This window comes from Euleptes europaea, chromosome 2, assembly GCF_029931775.1.
Source record: "Euleptes europaea isolate rEulEur1 chromosome 2, rEulEur1.hap1, whole genome shotgun sequence".
NCBI classification, from domain to species: domain Eukaryota; kingdom Metazoa; phylum Chordata; class Lepidosauria; order Squamata; family Sphaerodactylidae; genus Euleptes; species Euleptes europaea.
The window spans coordinates 81,947,299-81,967,381 of record NC_079313.1 but is presented as its reverse complement, the minus strand read 5'-3'; the positions used below and the strand labels follow the sequence as shown (position 1 = coordinate 81,967,381).

General features: G+C 45.5%; 1 protein-coding gene across 1 annotated transcript in view; it reads left to right on the top strand.

Annotated features, from left to right (window-relative positions):
• The first annotated feature begins 6,676 nt into the window (after positions 1-6,676).
• The window catches only part of LOC130494075 (copine-5), a 178,718-nt gene continuing 165,311 nt past the window's right edge, over positions 6,677-20,083 (top strand). The window contains exon 1 of the mRNA XM_056867722.1: positions 6,677-6,786. Within this exon, the coding sequence (XP_056723700.1) occupies positions 6,677-6,786 (110 nt within the window). The remainder of the gene's footprint in view (positions 6,787-20,083) is intronic.

The window sequence follows — 20,083 nt, the reverse complement described above, 5'->3', positions numbered from 1 at the left end:
TGCAGATTTCAGTGGAAGATATTGAATTATGGGACACTGAGGTGTTAAGGAAATGGCAAGGTATATTTCATTAGATCCTGCAACTGTCACCCTAAATTATTTAAAAGGAAAAGCTGAACAAGACTATGAAGCACTCTATCGAAGGGTAGGGATTTGGCATGGGTAGCTGAGTTAGTATGGATCCATTTACTTATTTATTACAATAACAACTCTATAGAATAGGCGAGTTGTTGTGCAGGTATATTTATACCCCCACTTTTCTCCCCAAAAGGGCCCCAAAGCAACTTTCAACCTAATTTCCCCTTCCTCTGTTTTCCCCTCACAGGCACCACACTGCAGGCAGGTTAGGCTGAGAGTGTGTGATTGGCCCACGGTCGCCCAGCAAACTTCCATGGCAGAGTGGGAATTTGAACCTGGGGCTCCCAGATCCTAATCTATCTGGCACTCTTACCATTACACCACTCTGGATCTTCTGCTGCCCTTGAATATCCAGTCATGGATGAAGGGTTGAGCTTAGGGATGCCAGGTCCCTCTTCGTCACCGGCGGGAGGTTTTTGGGGTGGAGCCTGAGGAGGGTGGGGTTTGGGGAGGGGAGGGGCTGTGGCTCAGTGGTAGAGCATCTGCTTGGCATGCAGAAGGTCCCAGGTTCACTCCCCGGCATCTCCAGTTAAAGGGACTAGGCAAGTAGGTGATGTGAAAGACCTCAGCCTGAGACCCTGGAGAGCCACTGCCGGTCTGAGTAGACAATACTAACTTTGATGGACCAAGGGTCTGATTCAGTATAAGGCAGCTTCATGTGTGTTCATGTGTGGACTTCAATGCCATAGAGTCCAATTGCCAAAGCTGCCATTTTCTCCAGGCGAACTGATCTCTATTGGCTGGAGATCAGTTGTAATAGCAGGAGATCTCCAGCTAGTACCTGGAGGTTGGCAACCCTACTTGAGCTAGTCTGAAACACCCTGGCTTTCCACAAGGACAACATCAAATGTTCCCACCTACATTCTGTGTGGTGGCGTTCCCTTTCTGTACAACTTACTGTCAAGATTCTGACTCTCTGCGCAAACAGAGTTTATCTGAAATAAGAAAAGAGGCGAAGCCAACCCTTCCCCAACCCGGAATTTTGATTGTAGTGCCACCACCTAGCGGCAGAATGAAGAAGCAACTTTCCAGCCTGCAGCCTTCTTTCTCCCCGTGTTGTTTGTTGCAACGATTTCGTTTTGTTTTTCTTTAACATGAAGCAATTGTTTATCTATCATTACAAAGAGCAAATGCCAGGAAAATGCACGCAAGACAACAAAAGGGCCTTTTCTGGGTCAGGTGCCTGGGGGCATTGGCTGAATCTATAGAGCTAATCTTGGACAATTGCTGAAAGATTAATTGAACATTTCCCTGTAGGCATATCAGGAAACATACAGAGCCATACATTACATTAATGAGGAGTTCAAATTGGGTCACATGTTATCCCACTCACAAAAGCATTCCTATCAGAATAAGGTCGTTCTTCACAATGCCGTAGCGCTCAGCAGGGATGTCCAGCGGAGCTGCAGGTGAGTGACCAGCATGTGTGCTCAGGGACACCACACTTTCCTCAGGTTCACTCATATGACACTACTCATATGTAGAGACAAATTGGGGGAGAGAGATGTCTTCTAAAGAATCCGACCCCCCCCCACAAAGTGTGAACCATGTTATTACCGCTTCTTTTTTAGTCTCCGAAATGCTCTCTAATGGCAGTTACAGATCCTGAAAGCGTAGATATGGATTTCCTTTTTGTTTTCGGCCCTTTGGGGACATGTTTACTTTTTCTACGAAGCAGAACAGCAAATCCCAGCAACTGGGTAGTTCTATAGCTCGGGTATGTTCGCAGGACGCGCAGCAACCTTGCTGAAGCCAAGTAAGATTGGACAGTACTTGGATGGGGATCTCTTGTGAGAGTCCAGGGTGGGCTGCCTTGGATTCCATGAAGGAAGAAAGGAGATGCATTAACAGTTATTTTTTGCAAATGTTTCAGCATTGTTTACATTGCCATCCTAAGCAGAGTGATACCCTTGTGATTACATTAAACTCAGTGGATTTGGGAAGGCATCAACTTGTTTCGGATTGCACTGCCAGTGTTTACAATGTTGGTCTAGAACCAGAGCGACTTAGATTCAAATCCCCATTCAGCCATGAACTCACTTGGTGTATCTGGACCAGTCGCTCTTCCTCTTAGCCTCCCCGATGATCATTTGGTGGTGAAATGGGAGGACTGCAGATGCCACTCAGGGTTCTTGGAGGAGGGGTGAGATAAGAATATAACAGACTAATTATCGTTCGAGATCACACTCCCCTCCCCGACTATGACATACAGTAAAACAATTAATAAAAGTACAGTTGAGCAGTTGAATCTATAGAATGGCGGGAGACACCAAATATAATTATGTGCTGATTGAATAATATATCCCTCGTCCTTCAAACAGAAACTATTGTTCAGCTCTGATAAACAAATAATTAGCTCTTGTATAGTTTTAATGATGCATGTCAGCTTAATCCAGAAATACCCTGGAGTAAATTCTTTGCAAACTGCAGAATTTCAGCATAAAAATAATACCCCCCCCCCATTTTACATTAAAAGAACAACAGCTGGAAAACCTTCTTGGAAGATATTTGAGATACATGGACGTTTCAAATTCCAGAGTTTGTCTTGAGCTTAAGATGCTTTCCCCAGCAATATTAAAAGTATAATAGTACTTTGTAGACCAAAACGACAAAATCAACAGTATCCTTTCAAATCACAATGGATCAGTTTTAGTTACACCATTCTGAAGTCGCTTGGTTTTGTTCTCACTTGCCAAAAACTCTTCTGCACAGAATTGTATTCAATTATTTAGTACAAATATTTGCTCTGGGGCTTTTTTGTGTAGGTGTGGGGAGGGAAGAGGCAGGATTCCTTGCATTATTCACAGAGCTTGCTCTTGTTTTCTCACAGCTTATTTCTTGGGCTCTGACTACTGGCATTAAGGCTGTGAGCAGGGCATGAAGAACATTGTGCTGCACTATAATTGGATGGAGAAGGTGGAGCCAAGGAAGGCGGTGTCTACTAAGTACCATACTAGTGCTTCTTCTCACAAGTGACTTTTCTCATGTGGCTCCTGAACAAAGGCGGAATCCCTTTAATTCTGTAAATCAGGCTCTTTCCTCCATATAGAGGACTCTTCCCTTTGGCTAGCATTAATGCTTCTGCAAGGATTGTTAGCCGCTGCAATTAAATCAGGTTCCTCGGCAACAACAGAGGGAAGGGTTAGCCTTTCTGTGGTGGGAGCATTTTAAAAAATTTAAATAAAGTACGTGGGAGGTTTTTAAAATTGTTTTCGTAAGACGGGGGAGAGGCTTGTGATGCAACTTCTGTGGGTGTCACAGACACCATACTATCGGTTCCTGTAACATTCACTGAGCCTTCTTCATTGCACCAAAATACATGCAACGATAGCACCTCTTGGGGGAAAGAACCATTTACTGTTTAGCTGGGGGCTTGCTGGAGCAATCCTGTGCAGCCCTCCTGGGGAAATGGCTGTCTAGGAAGGCTCTCTAAGGCAAACGTCTGCACAGCAAAGGTTCCAGTCCTTGAGAAGTTTGCATCAAAAGTGATCTTGGGGAAAAGACCAATGTACACTGCAATAAAGAACTGAGGGAGGCCCTGGAATAGAAAATCTGCTGCTTTCATTCTGTAGAAACAGATGTAAGGATATAGAATGCAAAAGTACAAAAAAAAAATTCCTCTTAATCTTTAACACAGGTTTAGCAAGTACAACAGCTGGAACTGTCTAATGGTTAGAGTGTCCAACTAATACTGAGGAAGCCTAGATTCAAATTCCTGTTTTGCCCAGTACTTTGCAGAATGACCTTAGGCTAGTCACTCTTCCGCACTCTCTTTCTCTCAACTTAAACTACTTCACAGGGCCACTGTGAGCCTCTACCTCTGATTGGATGAGCTGATGACTCAGTATGTTCAGCTGCTCATGGAGCAAAGCAGATTGTAGTCCAGCTTCTGTGTGGGAAGGGAAAAGTGTCACTCTGGTTGGGATTCACAGAGGCAGACTGAAGCCTGTGAAGAGGCCTTTGGAGGAAGGGAAACTAAGAGCCAGAGAAGAGGAAGAGAGAAGGGTAGGTGGAAAATGAACTTAGAAAAGAAACAGAAGATAGAACTGAGGCAAGAAAGAGCTAAAGAGTAGGGTTGCCAACCTCCAGGTACTAGCTGGAGATCTCCCGCTATTACAACTGATCTCCAGCCAATAGAGATCTGTTCACCTGGAGAAAATGGCCGCTTTGGCAATTGGACTCTATGGCATTGAAATCCCTCCCCAACCCAAACCCTGCCCCCAGACTCTGCCCCCAAAATCTCTGGCCGGTGGTGAAGAAGGACCTAGCAACCCTAGTTTGGATGGTGGCAGGATGGAGGGCTGTCTTCTAAAGAGCTAAAGCAACATGCAAATTTTGGAGGTTAATTTACTTGGAAGAATGGGCTAGGTAGTGAGGTAAATTATTTGAAGGGTCAAGATATTAATTTGGGATAATTATTGGAAAGGGAATTGATTTTAGGGTGATCTGGGTGGAAAGTTAACTGCTTTAGGTAAAGGTAAAGGTGGTCCCCTGTGCAAGCACCGGGTCATTCCTGACCCATGGGGTGACATCGCATCCCGACGTTTACTAGGCAGACTTTGTTTACGGGGTGGTTTGCCAGTGCCTTCCCCAGTCATCTTCCCTTTACCCCCAGCAAGCTGGGTACTCATTTCACCGTCCTCGGAAGGATGGAAGGCTGAGTCAACCTTGAGCCGGCTACCTGAAACCAACTTCTGTCAGGATCGAACTCAGGTCGTGAGCTGAGCTTGGACTGCAGTACTGCAGCTTCTGTGAAATGGGTGTTGTGCAAACATTGGCTTAAAGGAGTGGTGTTTGCATAGGGGCTGAATGAGTACATGAAACTGCATTATACTGAGTCAGACCATTGGTTATTATATACCTAAGGTTATGATTGTTTATTCTGACTGGCAGTGGCTCACCAGGTTCTCAGGCTGATGTCTTTCCCATTACCTGATTCTCTTAACTGGAGAAGATGGGGTTTGAAATCAGGCCCTTCTAGAAACCAAGTAATTTATTAGGCTTCAGGCCATGTTCCCATTTCTAAGATGGATAATCTTTAAAGACATATAACATCTGCATGCTTAATTACTAGGTCTTAAAGTCTGTATCACGTGTGACTTGACCTGTAGAGTTGCATGGCTCACTTGTGGAACGTATCTAATCTTTATGCAGGTTCTTTTCCTCATTAGGACACGTTGTAGGCTGGCATGTGTTAGATTGCTACGTGGCGGCTGATACCATGCATGGATGGCATTGCTTATTGAGAGGGAGCCTGTAAGCCCTGCACACCTGAAATGAACAATGTGTTTCCTGTGGGCTCTGCCTTCTGGCCCGTCACTCTTGATCTACCAGGCACTCTCTTGAGTGGTGACCTCTGGATCCATGTCCCACCAGCCCCTACTGGGGAGGGGCTGTGGCTCAGTGGTAGAGCATCTGCTCGGCATACAGAAGGTCCCAGGTTCAATCCCCGGAATCTCCAGTTAATGGGACTAGGCAAGTAGGTGAGATGAAAGACCTCTGACTGAGACCCTGGAGAGCCGCTGCAGACAATACTGACTTTGATGGACCAAGGACTACTGATGATTCAGTAGAAGGCAGCTTCATGTGTTCAGGTGTACCGGCAGGAGCAGCTTGTTAGCACCAGTCAGGACTGCAATGACAAGCTTCAGTCATGGAAGCCACCTTCCATGATGGTTTAGCCCCCTCACGACTCTGCAGATTCCTAGAGTGCTCCCTTATGAGCATGCAGCCTGGATTGCAAGCATCTGTTAATCGTGCGCCCTATGCGAATGTTTGGGAGCATTGTACATGTTGGCCCATCCAGTGTGACATCTTTGTCCCGCGTTTGGCTCAGTCTCTGTATGGAGGTAGCCACGCGGTGTTCATTTCTTGCCACATTCCTTTCCTGTCCTGCATGGGCTTGGGCTAGGGTTGCCAACCTCCAGGTAGCAGCCGGAGATTGAGATCAGACCCCCCGGGAGACAACGGCCGCTTCGGCCATTGGACTCTATGGCATGGAAGCCCCTCCCCGAGCCCCGCCGTCCAAACCTCCCGCCGGTGGCGAAGAGGGACCCGGCAACCCTAGTCTGGACGGTGGCAGGATGGCACCCCCTTTGAAGCCGCAGCCCGCAACGTCGGGCCGAGGGAAGCCCGCCCCACGTGCCCGGGCTGCACAGACCCGCGACGCCGGCGGCTCCGTGGAGACGGCCGCCCCACTCGGGCTGGGCGAGCCCGCCGAGTGGGCCTGGGGAGCCAGCCCCCCCCCCGGGTCTGGACCCCCCTTCCTCCCCGCCCAAGGGCCCCCGGGCCGGGCCGCCGCTCCCCCGTGATCTGGCTGGGGCAGGAGGTGGAGCCTGCTGCTGCTGCTGCTGCTGCCGCCGGGCTCCGTCCGCCGACTGAAGGCGCCGGGGAGGGAGGGAAGCCGCAGCCAGCCGGGCTCCGCGCCGGGAAGCGGGCGGGCAGGCGGGCGAGCGGGCGGCACTGACCCCTCCGCGCCCCGCCGGCGGCCGGAGACTTGCGGAGCGGCGCCTCGGCTTCTCCCCCCGCGCCCGGCCCGATGGAGGAGGACGTCACGGGCCACGGGGAGGGCATGGCGTCGGTGCGGGACTTCGACCCGCTCTCGGGCACCATCCCCGCCACCAAAGTGGAGCTCACCGTCTCCTGCAGGTAAGGCCGGCCCGCAGCGGGGCGGCAAGTTCAGGAGAGGTCCGCCCGGCGGGCCAAAGGGGGGGGGTGGCGGCAGGTGTGCTCAAAGTTTCTGCCTGCCGAGCCGTTGGGCTGGGATCGGCGCTGGCCGGGCGGTGGTGGTGGTGGTGATGTGGGGGGGTGCTTCCATCGTGGGGGAAACAGACCTCGCAGCCCTCGGTCACCCGTCGGGCTTCCAGCTGGGAACAACTGGGGGGACGGACGGACGGATCTGCACTTGCGTGCCTACTCTCTCTTAGTTGGCTGGTGGATCATTCGCAGTGGGTCGCCCTGTTAGTCTGTCTGCAGTAGTAGACAAGGGCCAGAGTCCAGTAGCACCTTAAAGACTCACAAGAATATTTTCTGGCAGGGTAGGAGCTTTCGTGAGCCACAGCTCACTTTGTGAGCAAGGGCAACAGTCCAATAGCAAGAGTCCAGTAGCACCTTAAAGACTAACAAGAATATTTTCTGGTACAGTATGAGCTTTCGTGAGCCACCGCTCACTTTGTGAGCAAGGGCAAGAGTCCAGTAGCACCTTAAAGACTAACCAAAATATTTTCTGGTAGGGTATGAGCTTTCGTGAGCCACAGCTCACTTCTTCAGATACAGCTAGAATGTGAATCCATCTGTCTTTAAGTAGAGGAGAGTGAATTCACACTAGCATTAGTATGTAAATGTTAACAGTATGTAAATGTGATATTCAAACTAAAGTCAATGCATTTACCTGGGCTGAATAAAGACCTTGCATTCATGGCTCATTACCAATGCTGATTTCTCCATACCCATCTCTTCCCTGGACATCACAGACTCTTCTGCAGACCACACCTAATCCCATCACACCTGCTATTCACATTTACATACTGTTAACATTTACATACTAATGCTTGTCTGAATTCACTCTCCTCTACTAAAGACAGATGGATTCACATTCTAGCTGTATCTGAAGAAGTGAGCTGTGGCTCACAAAAGCTCCTACCCTGCCAGAAAATATTTTTGTTAGTCTTTAAGGTGCTACTGGACTCTTGGCTGGTGGAGGCAGGGAGAGCCGGTTGCCCTGGGAGCACATGCGCCCTGGTGAGTCAGGTGCCCAGGAGACCCAGGTCAGGGAGCACACATAAAGAAGGGTTTTTTCCCCCCTCCCATTCATCCCTTTGACAAAGAGTTTGGTGGGGCAAATACACGTGGTCTTGAGCAGATCAGTGACACCCCACGTTCCTCTTAGGTTTATAGTCCTGCCTATCCCAGTTCTTTCCAGGATTGTTGGTAATAAGGAGAAAAATTCACTGTGACTCACGGTGTGATCCTAAGAAGGGTCATACCTGGCTGAGTCCACAGATTTCAATGGAGTAAGAAGGACGTAACTCTTCTTAGGGAGGGCGCCTGGTAGTGGAACCGCAGATTCTTCATTCTAGAAGACTGCATGCCATTGCAGCTGCTAAGTTGATCCAGGGGAGGAGTGCCCCTCTGTTTATTGTTTATTTTATTTAAGTTATTTATAGTTCACCTTTCTTAGGTGGACTCGAGGCAGATTACACAGAGTGAGTCAACACAATGCAATAGAATTAGGGTTGTAGAACCAACCAGAAGTCTAAAAACTGAACTGAAGCAAAGCATAAGTATTAACATGTCACATTAAATGATGCAAAATTCCACAGAAGAATCCTATTTTCAGCAAGCTATGCCCAGTAGCATAAACCACAATCCCTAATAATTTTTCCAAGTAACTTTGTGAATCATTTAGTACAGTGCAACTCTATTGCCTGCGTAGAAAAGCCCTCTTTAATAATTCAGTTATTCAAACCGTGAGATAAATTCATTTCTAACTTATTAACCCATAATGAAATAAATATGTGGAGCAAAATCATCTGCCTCTGCCCCACAATGACAAATATTTTATTATGATGAACTTGAGTGGTTTGACATCGCCATATTCTGACTTTTATGATCCACACACATTGTACATAGGTAACTATTATTGGTGAGCTAGAATGGATGGAAGGACATTAAAGTTGTTCCACACATGGGGTTAAAACTAAATATTTCACAATTTAGAAAGATAAAAGACAAGAGCATCTACAGAGAACAGGGTTAAAAATATTATATAAATATACCTAAATATACCAAACTAAATATACCACAAGCTATAAATCCATTCTAGTGTTCCTTTAACAACCTTATGTACAAGAGTGGTAAATACATGTTTAATCCAGGATAGATGATCATGGCTGCAATCCTAAAGATACTTGCTGGGAGTAAGTCCCGTTTGAATAATATGAGATTTACCTCTGAGTAGACCTGTTTAGGATTTTTCTCTAAGCATGCCTCATATAATGAATTGTGTGATGTGACAATCATATCCGTATATTCCATATTCATTAACTTAAAAAAACTACTATCCTCAGTATCTGTACTCTACAATTTCTTCTCTCCATGTAGGATGAATTACTCAAAAATTTTTGCTGTAAATTAGCAACTCTTGAACTCACCAAGAGAGGGAAAGGGATGAGCAGTTAGGAGCATGGAATGGGGAGGTTACTTAAATTATTCCAGTACAAGTGATAGAGTGCAATAATAAGGTGCATTCCATGTTCTACTGCAAATGTAGTGTGCGCCATCACAGACCAAGTCCTCTTATTTGTACTCCATATTACTGAACTAATCGGGAATAACAGCCCCTGTTTAATTCAGACCATCATTTCATCAGAAGATTTTCCCTCTAGAATCATTTGACAGACTAAACTAAACAAACTTCTACACTCTGTGCACACAGCTAGAATGAAATGCAACTCAAGTGGTCCAGCTCACCCCATGTTAAACAATTCCCTTCTGCCCCAGCAACAGAATTCCAAAGGCCAGAAGCAAGTGGTGAAATGTAGAATGTTTATCACCCTGCTCTCTACAGTCGCCCTCTTCTTTTATCTTTCTAAATTACTTGTCAGGCTTTTGGCTTTCCCATTATCACTAGGTGGAAAGAGGGACTTTGGAAGCAGATTGTATTATGAAAAGGATGCTATTTCTTCATTTTTTTAAAAAGGAAGCCAAAGAATTTATTTTCTAAGAGCTGCCTAATCTTTCTGCAAACTTCTGCCTTCCTCCTCTTAACACTATCAGAAGGCAGCAAGCCCAGTTTTAATGCAACAACTCCTAGGTACAGGGTGTCTGCTTACTGATGAAGCTGAGGTATTAATGTATCGCTTTAAGGATTAGAAAAGACCCCTTTTTAACCTGATGCAAAATAAAACATTGTGCTTGATATTTACTCAGAAGAAAGATCTTGCCTATATAAAATCTATCAGCAGTAGGAAAAGGGTTTGTGGGGGTGGGGGAGACTGGACGAAGGCACTTTTTCTCCCAGCCTGGCTGATTTCCCTTATTGGGATGTGGCTAGGAGAAGACCGCTTTAAGCACCAGAGTAAGTTGGGAGGGAACAGGATTAATCCCTTAACCTATGGAGATTTTTAGAAAATAGACCTCCCTACTCCCATTTGCTTTACATGAGAGCGGGAGGTTGCCTTAAGAAAGATCTAGCAGGGCTAAGAGCAGCTGTTCTTTTGTATGAAATGAAAGAGATCTTGAGATTCAGATCTCAAAAATGTGATGATGAGTGATCTCTCACATAGGCAGAGGACTTTGATTTGATGACTTTTTCATTGCAGATCTTTAGTTGCTCATCGCATTTGCCCCTGTATTGGGTTGTGGGGGGAGCATGTGCCTCCTGTGTGCAGCGTACATGACCAGCCTGCCAGAAGGAGAGCCTTTGGCGCACCCCCTGCAGCCATGTGCTGTTCACATCACTGGGAGGAAAGAGCAGAGTAGTGACTCATGGCTAGCCTGTAACTCGGTCTCCCTCAGTGCACACTTTCTAGAGAGTACAAGCACAGTAATCATCGCATTTGCCCCTCACCTCTGCAGTTATGTAGCTCTGCCTATCACAGGTGGGGAAATGTAGTATGATTAGCTTTTGCCTTGATCACCACCCCCCCAAATTGGCAGAACTGCTAGTGTGTGAGCTATAACCTTTGTCCTCTTCACCAATCACAGAGCTCTGCCAGCTGATACAAACATAGCTTTGCTCCTGCCCAGTAGGCATGTGGTTTGGAGCAGTGGTTTGGAGTGGTGGATTCTAATCTGGAGAACCGGTTTTGATTCCTCACTCCTCCATATGAGCAGTGCATGCTAATCTGGTGAACCGGGTTTATTTCCCACTCATACACATGAAGGCAGCTGGGTGACCTTGGGCTAGTCACAACTCTTAGAGCTCTCTCAGCCCCACCTACCTTACAGGGTCTCTGTTGTGGGGAGGGGAAGGGAAGGAGATTGTAAGCCGGTTTGGTTCTTCCTTAAGAGAAAGTCGGCATATAAAAACCAACTCCTCTTCTTCTTATGTAGAGGTCTTCTATGCATGGTTGTTTCACTTGCCGTCATTCCTCTGATGACTTCGGGTCTTTGTTTGGATTATGCATGCGGTTTCTGACAGTGAGAGGTTGCCTTGCTCCCCCACTGCATTTCCCCATGTTTTGCCCACATTTTCAAATTCAAGTTAAAACAGGTCCCTGAAAACGTGGGCAGGGAAAGTCAGGGGGAGAGCGAGGCGACCTCTGATGGTTGGAAATGGCATGCATAATCCAAACAAAGACCCAAAGTCGTTGGAGGGGTGACGGGCAAGTGAAACAGCCATGCATAAAGACCAGAGTTGGAAAGCCATCCTAAATCACACAGAAGTGGTAGAAAAGCTGTACACAGAAATACTAGTTGGGACAATACTTGATAACATCTCTGTTATGCACAGATCTACTGAGTGGCTCCTTTCTCTCGCTGGCCCTCTTGTTGTCTGGGCAAATGAAACCCGATAGCAAAACACCAGAATAATGGTCCAACTAGAAGGTTTTCTAATCACTCATGAGTATCAAGAACAATTATGATCGGAACATTAATCATATTAAAGAATGGGTATGGTTTGTGTTGGATCTTGATTCTGTTTTTTCTAAGGCTTCATCTTTATCATCTCTACCCCTAAACCCAATTTTGTAATTGATATGAATATTTTAATGGCTTCGCTGTATTCATAAATCTGATTAGCAGTCGTATATAAAGTCCGCTGCTTAAAGTTGGGTCATGGCAACTAGATTATTATTTTTTAATTTTTCTTTTAATATTTAGTAAATTTTAGTTTCTTAAATATTAGTTAAGAATTTTAGCCAGGTATTGTCTTTTTAAAATCTAAGTAATCTTTTATCTCATGTATAGATGATACAAATGTTTTCCTGGCATATGCTGTACTAATAAATCTGATTCTGATACCCCTAAACTCAAGAGTGAAATGCCTGATCAGGGACTAAGGGATCTGATAATCCTGCAAGGGAGTCTCTCTTTTTATTGCAAAGCCATTTAAATTATACATGTTTTCAACATGTGGTGATGAGGTGGGACGTACCCCTATCCTGAGCAAAGTTTGTTTGTTTGTGGAAATACTTTTAAACCCTACCTCCCTTTTTGCTCAAATGTGAAACTTTTCTCCTGTCTAAGGAGACTTCTTCTACCTTAAATGACTCTTCTGGTGAAGGAAGAGCCACTTAAGTAGGAGGAAGGCTACTTGGAGGATGGCTGGATCCACTCCAATGGCTAAAATGTCAGTCAGAATTTGGGAGATGTTATGGAGCCATCATCAGCCATCATGGAAGGGAGTGTGATCTGAACAACAGCCCCTATAGCTGGGGATTGGAGAAAAGAACCTCACCTTTTTTGTTCATTATTAATGTGAGCCTACATATGTCACTTCAAAGCTTGAAATCAATGGGGCATCCTTGAAGTAAACATCGTGCTGAAAGCTAGGGGCTGCCTACCTACTTGTTTCATTGATGGGGTCTGCTGTTTTTGCTTTAAAAAAAGAAAGAACAATAATCTGGTTACTAGCATGTTCCTCTCCAAGCTGTTGTAACCACTGCAGGGCTACCAAAGCCATGAGCAGTAGAGCACATCATTTGCATTTAGCTCTGAGATAATTTGGAGGGAGGGAACCAGTATTTGCTTGTGAAAGACTACATTTTGCTTAAACCTCAGCAAGCTATTATTTGCTCAGCAACTTGGCATCAGAATATGGCGAAAGATCCCAAGATTTCAGAGGTTTATGTTCACTTTGTTAGCCCTCTGCTATGTGATACCTGTTCCCAAAGCTTCTAATAAAATCCCACACACATACACACACCTCTCTACTTCTTTACTATTAGAGCTATTCTAGGATGGAGATTTCCCAGGATCCAGCTTTATAAATTGGAGCAGTCTTTGGCAAATTAGGAATGAAAGATTATAGAATTATAGTGTTGGAAGGGGCCATACAATCCATTTAGTCCAACCCCCTACTCATTGCAGGATCAGCCTAAAGCATCCCTGACAAGTGTTTGTCCAGCAGCTGCCTGAAGACTGCCATTGAGGGCACGTTGTTAGATTGCTTCGCACGTTATGACTGGTAGTCGAATATGTGACCTGACCCCCACTGAAAAACATAGTGCTTATAAAATAAAATTAAAGAACTGTCTGCCAAGTCAGAACTGTGATGGCACATTCATACATGCAAGGCATCAGGCGTATGCATGTGTACACCGGTCCTGCAACTCACGATGCAGCACATGTTCTGAGTTCACAAAAAACCCTTACAGTGGTCTGAGTGCAGCATTTTGCTTTAGCAGAGGTAATGATACTGACATAGAAAGTTGCCCTATACTGAATCAGACCACTGGTCTGTCTAGAAGAAGAAGAAGAGTTGGTTTTTATATGCCGACTTTCTCCACCACTTAAGGGAGACTCAAACTGGCTTACAATCACCTTCCCTTCCCCTCCTCACAACGGACACCCTGTGAGGTAGGTGGGGCTGAGAGAGCTGTGACTAGCCCAAGGTCACTCAGCTGGCTTCATGTGGAGGAGTGGGGAAACCAACCCAGTTCACCAGATTAGCGTCCACAGATCTTGTGGAGGAGTGGGGAATCAGACCTGGTTCTCCAAATCAGAGTCCACCACTCCAAACCACCGCTATTAACCACTACAACATGCTGGCTATAGACTAGTGCTGTCTCCTCAGCTCCAATCGGCACTGGCTCCCTTAAGCCAACAATTGAACCTGAGACTTTCCATAGCTAAAGCACATGCTCTTCCCACTGAGCCATGCCCTCCCGTTCATCAAGCCATGGGTTTGTGAGTGAATGTATACATGCAGACATGCATCATTCACTATTGCATGGAACACCTTCCCTCTGAAAGTGAGTAGAGATGCCAAGGATTTAGATTGATACCAGGTGCTGGATTGTATTGAGAAGAGTTCTTTTTCTTAATAATAGGATGGGGGATGGGGGAGAAGCTCTTTCTCATAGATTCTTTGGGATATGTGACATCTGGATCTTTCATAAAGTTTGAAGACGCAGGTTTTCTGCGTGGGCCAAATGTGTAATATCAGCAGGGTTATTATGAAGTTAGCACTAAACTGAATCACGTACAGCCATGCAGTACAGTTCAAGCAGAGTGGAGCAAATGCATCGACTACAAAATAGGAGTGGAGCTTGGCATGCAGCACCCTTTCAACCATCCATGCTCTACTTTCTCAGTAAGCGGGTTTTTTTTGGGGGGGGGGGTTTTCTTTTGCACAGGGCAACAAGGTTCTTTTACCATTAAGCACATCCAGCTGGAACCCAAGTGCACAATTCTCTGACCTGTGCTTTGTGCTTGCACCACTTACATGGCTGCTCAGCTAAGGAGTAACCTCTTGAGTTATTTGTGGGCCTGGATGCTGCCTTCGTACATTCATTATATACCAGCCTTGTTTAGGGCATCCTTTGTGACAAGGCTAATAGAGGTGAAAATGAAAGTGGGCTTGTAAAGAGCCACTCATCCGGGCAGGGAGGATAAGAGTTGCTTCCAGATGATGCAACAGGGAGGCTTTATTCAGGCTGTTTCCCCCCCAGCAGGTATATGGGTAAATACTGGGCAGATTAAAAATGTGGAGTAGAAAAATTTGCAGGCTTGCTTGAAAGAGTGAATTGAAAGTGTATATTTATTTAGAGTTTCTGATTTGGAAATGTCTATAATTCATTTACAGAAAGGCATTTGGATAAGACTGAACATTTGCTGTTACTTGGTGAAATGATAGCTTTCAGAAAATAATAGATTTAAGTACCGTTTTCAAAAAAATGGTTTAATGTCTGTGTCTGAAACTTTGAGCTCCATAAAAAGCAGTATAGAAACAAAAAAATGTGTCACACCACGATTAGATCTGAGCAAGTGCCTTGTAGGGATAGTTTCACTAATAGAGTCTAAACTGAATTCGTTTCTCTCTTCATAAGTATTCCAAAGAACTCAATTTGTAGATAAGGCTTTGGACAGTATGAATTAGTTGAATTAGTTCCAGAGAGATTTGAAGAGGCTAGATCTGAAGTAGAATGAATGGTATGAGTTATCGCATGAAGTTCATTGTGCTGTTCTTCCTAGGGACAAGGGCACAGCTTCTGAATCAGTTTGCATTTCATTTGTGTACTGCGGAAAATTTGGGCCACAAGAATAACTTTCCAAATGGCAGGGTAATGAGGAGCTATTGAAAATGCACATGACAGGCAAGGTTACATGTGGGGTGGGGTCCATCCTACTCCTCCACTGATTCTTCTTGGGGATACACAGAACATCTGTCCTCCATGGAAGATACATCCAATGGCAGGATCCTAATCAGAGATAGACACATGCTTGCACTGTCCTTGTGTTGCATATGCATGGATTCTGAGTTGCACCCAGAAGCCCATCCTAAGATTAGCAGTGCAACACTTTTCCTTCTTCCCAAAGCCCACCAGCTCTACTACCCATGCACCACTGCCCATGCACAAATGCTCATCATTCTTTTCACAATGTGTTGCCTTAAGAATTAAAGAAATAGGTCTTCTGGCAAAAGCAGTTTACACTCATATCAAAACCTTCTCTCCCAACCCACATAATTGTATGTATCTTTGTATGCAACCGTTCTGTTGCAAACATGTTTGGCCACGTAATTTTTATGGCCATAACGGAATTGCAGCTACTTGACTACTTGCCTTTGCATTCAATATAATGGTGTGCATTAAGGCTGCATCGATCATTAAAATGCTTTTGCCAAATCAACTGCATCTATGTGAGGCTGCAATGGTCAGACACACATGTTCCTCTTTAACTCAAGTCTGTTTTGTGAGATTCTGGTCATGGTGTGTTTCACATCTGGAAGAACAGAAGGAGTCCTGGACTGTTGTTCAAGGCCCAAATTTTGCAAATAGGTTAGTGACACAGAAGTCCCTTCATCTCGGTCTCTTTTTGCTGGCAGTATTCAGGCTCAGATGGTTTTAGAAGTGTACGTAAACTCAGAGCACGAGGGGCTAACACGCATAGCTCCCAAAGTGTGTGTGTGAATCCCTTCCTCAGTGAGCTGCAGCAGCCTGGCCTCCTGTTAGCCCATAGCTGAGAGTCCCAGGCATAAGCTTGAAGTGTCTGAAGTTTCACCTACTGCCTACAATGAGGGAGGGTTGCGGGAGGTGACCAGGAAGAGGTTCTCCTTCCAGACATTTGTACCCAAACAGCAACCTCTCCTACTGAGCAGCGGTCAAGTTGAGACCTCCTGTCCATCAGCCACACAACACCTAGCAGGAGGGAAGGACTTCATGACTCTCTTCACTGTGGCAGGATTTTCCCAGCCCTTCTTGTGCCTGTTTCTTGGTGCATTAATGAGTGCCCACGGGTGGGGAAAAACCCATTAAGCCTGTGACAAAAGTGCAAGCAGGAGAAAACTTGAGGAGGCCAAAAAGCTGTAAAAGGGTTAACTGTACATTTAACCTAGAAAATCACAGTGCTTTGATCTTTTAAATGTTGTTCTAATCAGCCTGAATATAGAGATGGTCACCTTTTCAACATCAGGGTCCCCTTTTCTGTAATGGGCATGTAGAAGAGAGGATTCCATTGGGTGCAGATTCTTCCCAAACTGGCAGCATCACAAGCCATACCTTCTGCATCACAAGTCCCTGCACAGACTGTAAAGATGAGAGGTTGAATCCCATGCTCGGTGAGCAAAGAGAAGCTCACAGAAGAGGACTTTCCATTCAGCAGTGGGTTTTTGGCAAAAATCATCTCCTCCTCCCTCAACTGAAGTGCCCTTCTGCTAGTCTAAGTGCAATTCCTCTGTTGGAAGTGTGCTTTTGGATCTTAATGTTGCAAAAATGGTCCTTCCCACCCTAATATATTTGCAAAGTACAGTTTCTGCACTAAATGGCACATGATCTTATACTGCGTTAACCCCTCTAGTCCAGTATTATTTGACAGGCAGCTGCTTTTCAAAGTCTCAGGAAGAGGCTTTGTCAAACCTGCCACGAGAAACCCTTTGAAGGGGAGATGTCAGGAGTTGGACCTGGGGACTTCCACATGTGTTGCGCCAGTGAGTTATGGGCTTTTTCCCATGCTGAGGCTTCTACTAACATGTCATCTTTCTTCTCTTTTAAACATATCATGCCAATAAAGGTATTTGAAATTGAAAAAAATGTCATCTTTCTTTGTGAACTTCATCTATTCTCTCTCAATTATTTTTTCTACCGTTTTGCCCAACATGGCCATCAGATGCTGTTAAAGAAGATTGGCGTTGCCTTGTTTGCTTTCCAGGTCTTTGATACAAAGATTGATGCTGAGAGGTATTACAAAGCTAGAATGAGCAGTTCAACAATTCCATTTTTCAGTTCTTTCAGAACTCCTGGGTGAATATTGTCTGGGACGGGTGTCTCATTACTATTTAACCTATCAATTTGTTCTGCAACCTCTTCTACTGACACTTCAATTTGTGATGGGTTTTTTCAGACTTATCATCTGAAGGGAATGATTCAGGTGTGAGTATCTCCTTAGTAACCCCTTTTTCTGACAATAGATTCAAAGGATTCATTCAGCTCTCAGCCATCTGTGAGTATATTTTGTGCAGTTCAGTGGCTCAGTGGCCTCTGTGTTTCTCCAGCATGCTCTGTGCTTCCAATGCATCATCTTAAATACGTTTTTAATACCTGTTAGCCAGAGGATTTTCAAAATTCTTGCATTAGGGGTGTATTACTTGATTTACCTGGTAACCAACAATCCAGGCTTCTTGGTAGACTTTTTGCAGCTTCCCCACCTTTCCCCCCATAATAATGTAATGTATTTAGCAAAAAAGAAGAGGAGAAGAAGAGAAGAGTTGGTTTTTTTTTTTTTTTAATATACCGACTTTCTCTACCACATAAGGAAGAATCAAACGGGCTTACAAGCACCTTCCTTTCCCCTCCTCGCAACAGACACCCTGTGAAGTAGGTGGGGCCGAGAGAGTTGTGATAGAATTGTGACTAACCCAAGGTCACCCAGCTGGTTTCATGTGGAAGAGTGAGGAAACCAACCCAATTTGCCAGATTAGCCGCTCATGTGGAGGAGTGGGGAATCAAACCCAGTTCTCCTGATAAGAGTCCACCTCTCCAAACCACCACTTTTAACCACTATACCATGCTGGCATGTAACAATGGTCTTGTTCCAAAGATGTCACACTATCAATGCAATCTTAAGTAGAGTTATATTATTTTAAGCCCATTGACTTTAATGGATTTAGAAGGGTTTTTTGTTTTGTTTTTAATGTCAAGTCACAGCAAACCTATGGTGACCCCATAGGGGTTTCAAGTCAAGAGACATTCAGAGATGGTTTTGCCATTGCCTGCCTCTGTGTAGCAACCCTGGTTTTCCTTGGTGGTCTCCCATGCAAATACTAATCAGGGCCGACCCTGCTTAGCTTCTGAGAGCTGACAAGATCGGGCTTGCCTAGGTTATCCCAGTCATAATTAGGGCTGTGCTGATAAGGATCAAATCAGCTGCATCCTTCTTCCATCTTGATATTGTATTGAATCTGGGTTGTAAAAAAGAAAAGAAAAACAAGGACATAATCACAAACAGAAAGCTTGGCTGACAACACCTCAGCAGAAAATTAAAGATAACCCTTACTGTTGTTGAGCAAAGCTATCTAAGAATTGTTCTCAGATAGCATCAAGCTTTTCTGGGTTGCTTCTCTTCTCATACATCATTCTTCCATTAGTTGCTAAATTTAACAATTTGGCACATAATATTGTAACTAGGTAAAACTTTATCTTCCCAAGCTTGCAAAAACTAAGTGACAGACACTACCATCCTGGGAAAACAAACCCTGACGGTCCTCTTGCTTCTCAGGGCCTTTTAACCGCCCCCCCCCCCCCCGTTCATTTTTCTACTCTGTATCTTCATGTATCTTTATATCTGCTGACTGAGGATTTTCATGCACCTGGTGAAGTAGGCTGTAGCCATGAAGTATACATTACTGCAAACATGTTAGTTTTTAAGGTGACACAAGTCTCTTTTTTGGTTTGGCTACAACAGACTGACATGGCAACCCCTCTGAAATTTGACTAGGGCTGAGTCTTAGAAGAAAAAATGCCCATGAGCATGTACTGTGTGTCCTTATCTCACCACTGAATAACTGCTGTCTCTTGTCTCCCCATAGTCAATGATTCAGGAGAAAGTTGCCTCTGGTCACAGTAGGGCTGTCGATTCGGTTCGTCCCGAACTGAAAAAACCGCCGAATTTCCCCCGATTTGGCGGTTTCCGGTTCGGATGGAACCAAACTCAAAAAAAGGTGGGAAAAGGACGCGCCGAATTCACGTCCCAGGAATCCCAGGAAACTGGGCGGGGTGGTCTTTAAACTGCTCCCTGCTGCCTGGGCAGGCAGTGCGGAGCAGTTTAAACCCCCACCACCCCACTTCCCGGGACTCCCGGGAAGGGGGGCGGTGGATCTTTAAAGTGCTCTGTGCTGCCTGCCCAGGCAGCACGGAGCACTTCACCCCCAGCTCAGCTGTTGGGCGGGGACCCAGGACTCCTGGGAAGGGGGGAAGTGGGTCTTTAAAGTGCTCTACGCTGCCTGCCCAGGCAGTGCAGAGCACTCCCCCCCCAGTCCAACAGCTGAGAGTCGGGACCGGGAAGGGGGGGCGGAGGTTAAACTGCTCTGCGCTGCCTGGGCAGGCAGCACGGAGCAGTTTAAACCCCCACCGCCCCCCTTCCCAGGACTCCCGGGCAAAGCGGGTGATGGGTCTTTAAACTGCAAGCAGTTTAGAGACCCCCACCTGCCTTTATTCGGCCGAATTGATTCGGAAATTCAGCCAAATTCCCCAGATCCGAATCGTGGGAGTTCGGACTTCGGCATTTCCCGAATCAAAACTGGCCAAATTTTGCCGGATCCGAATTCTCCCAAAAAAATTTT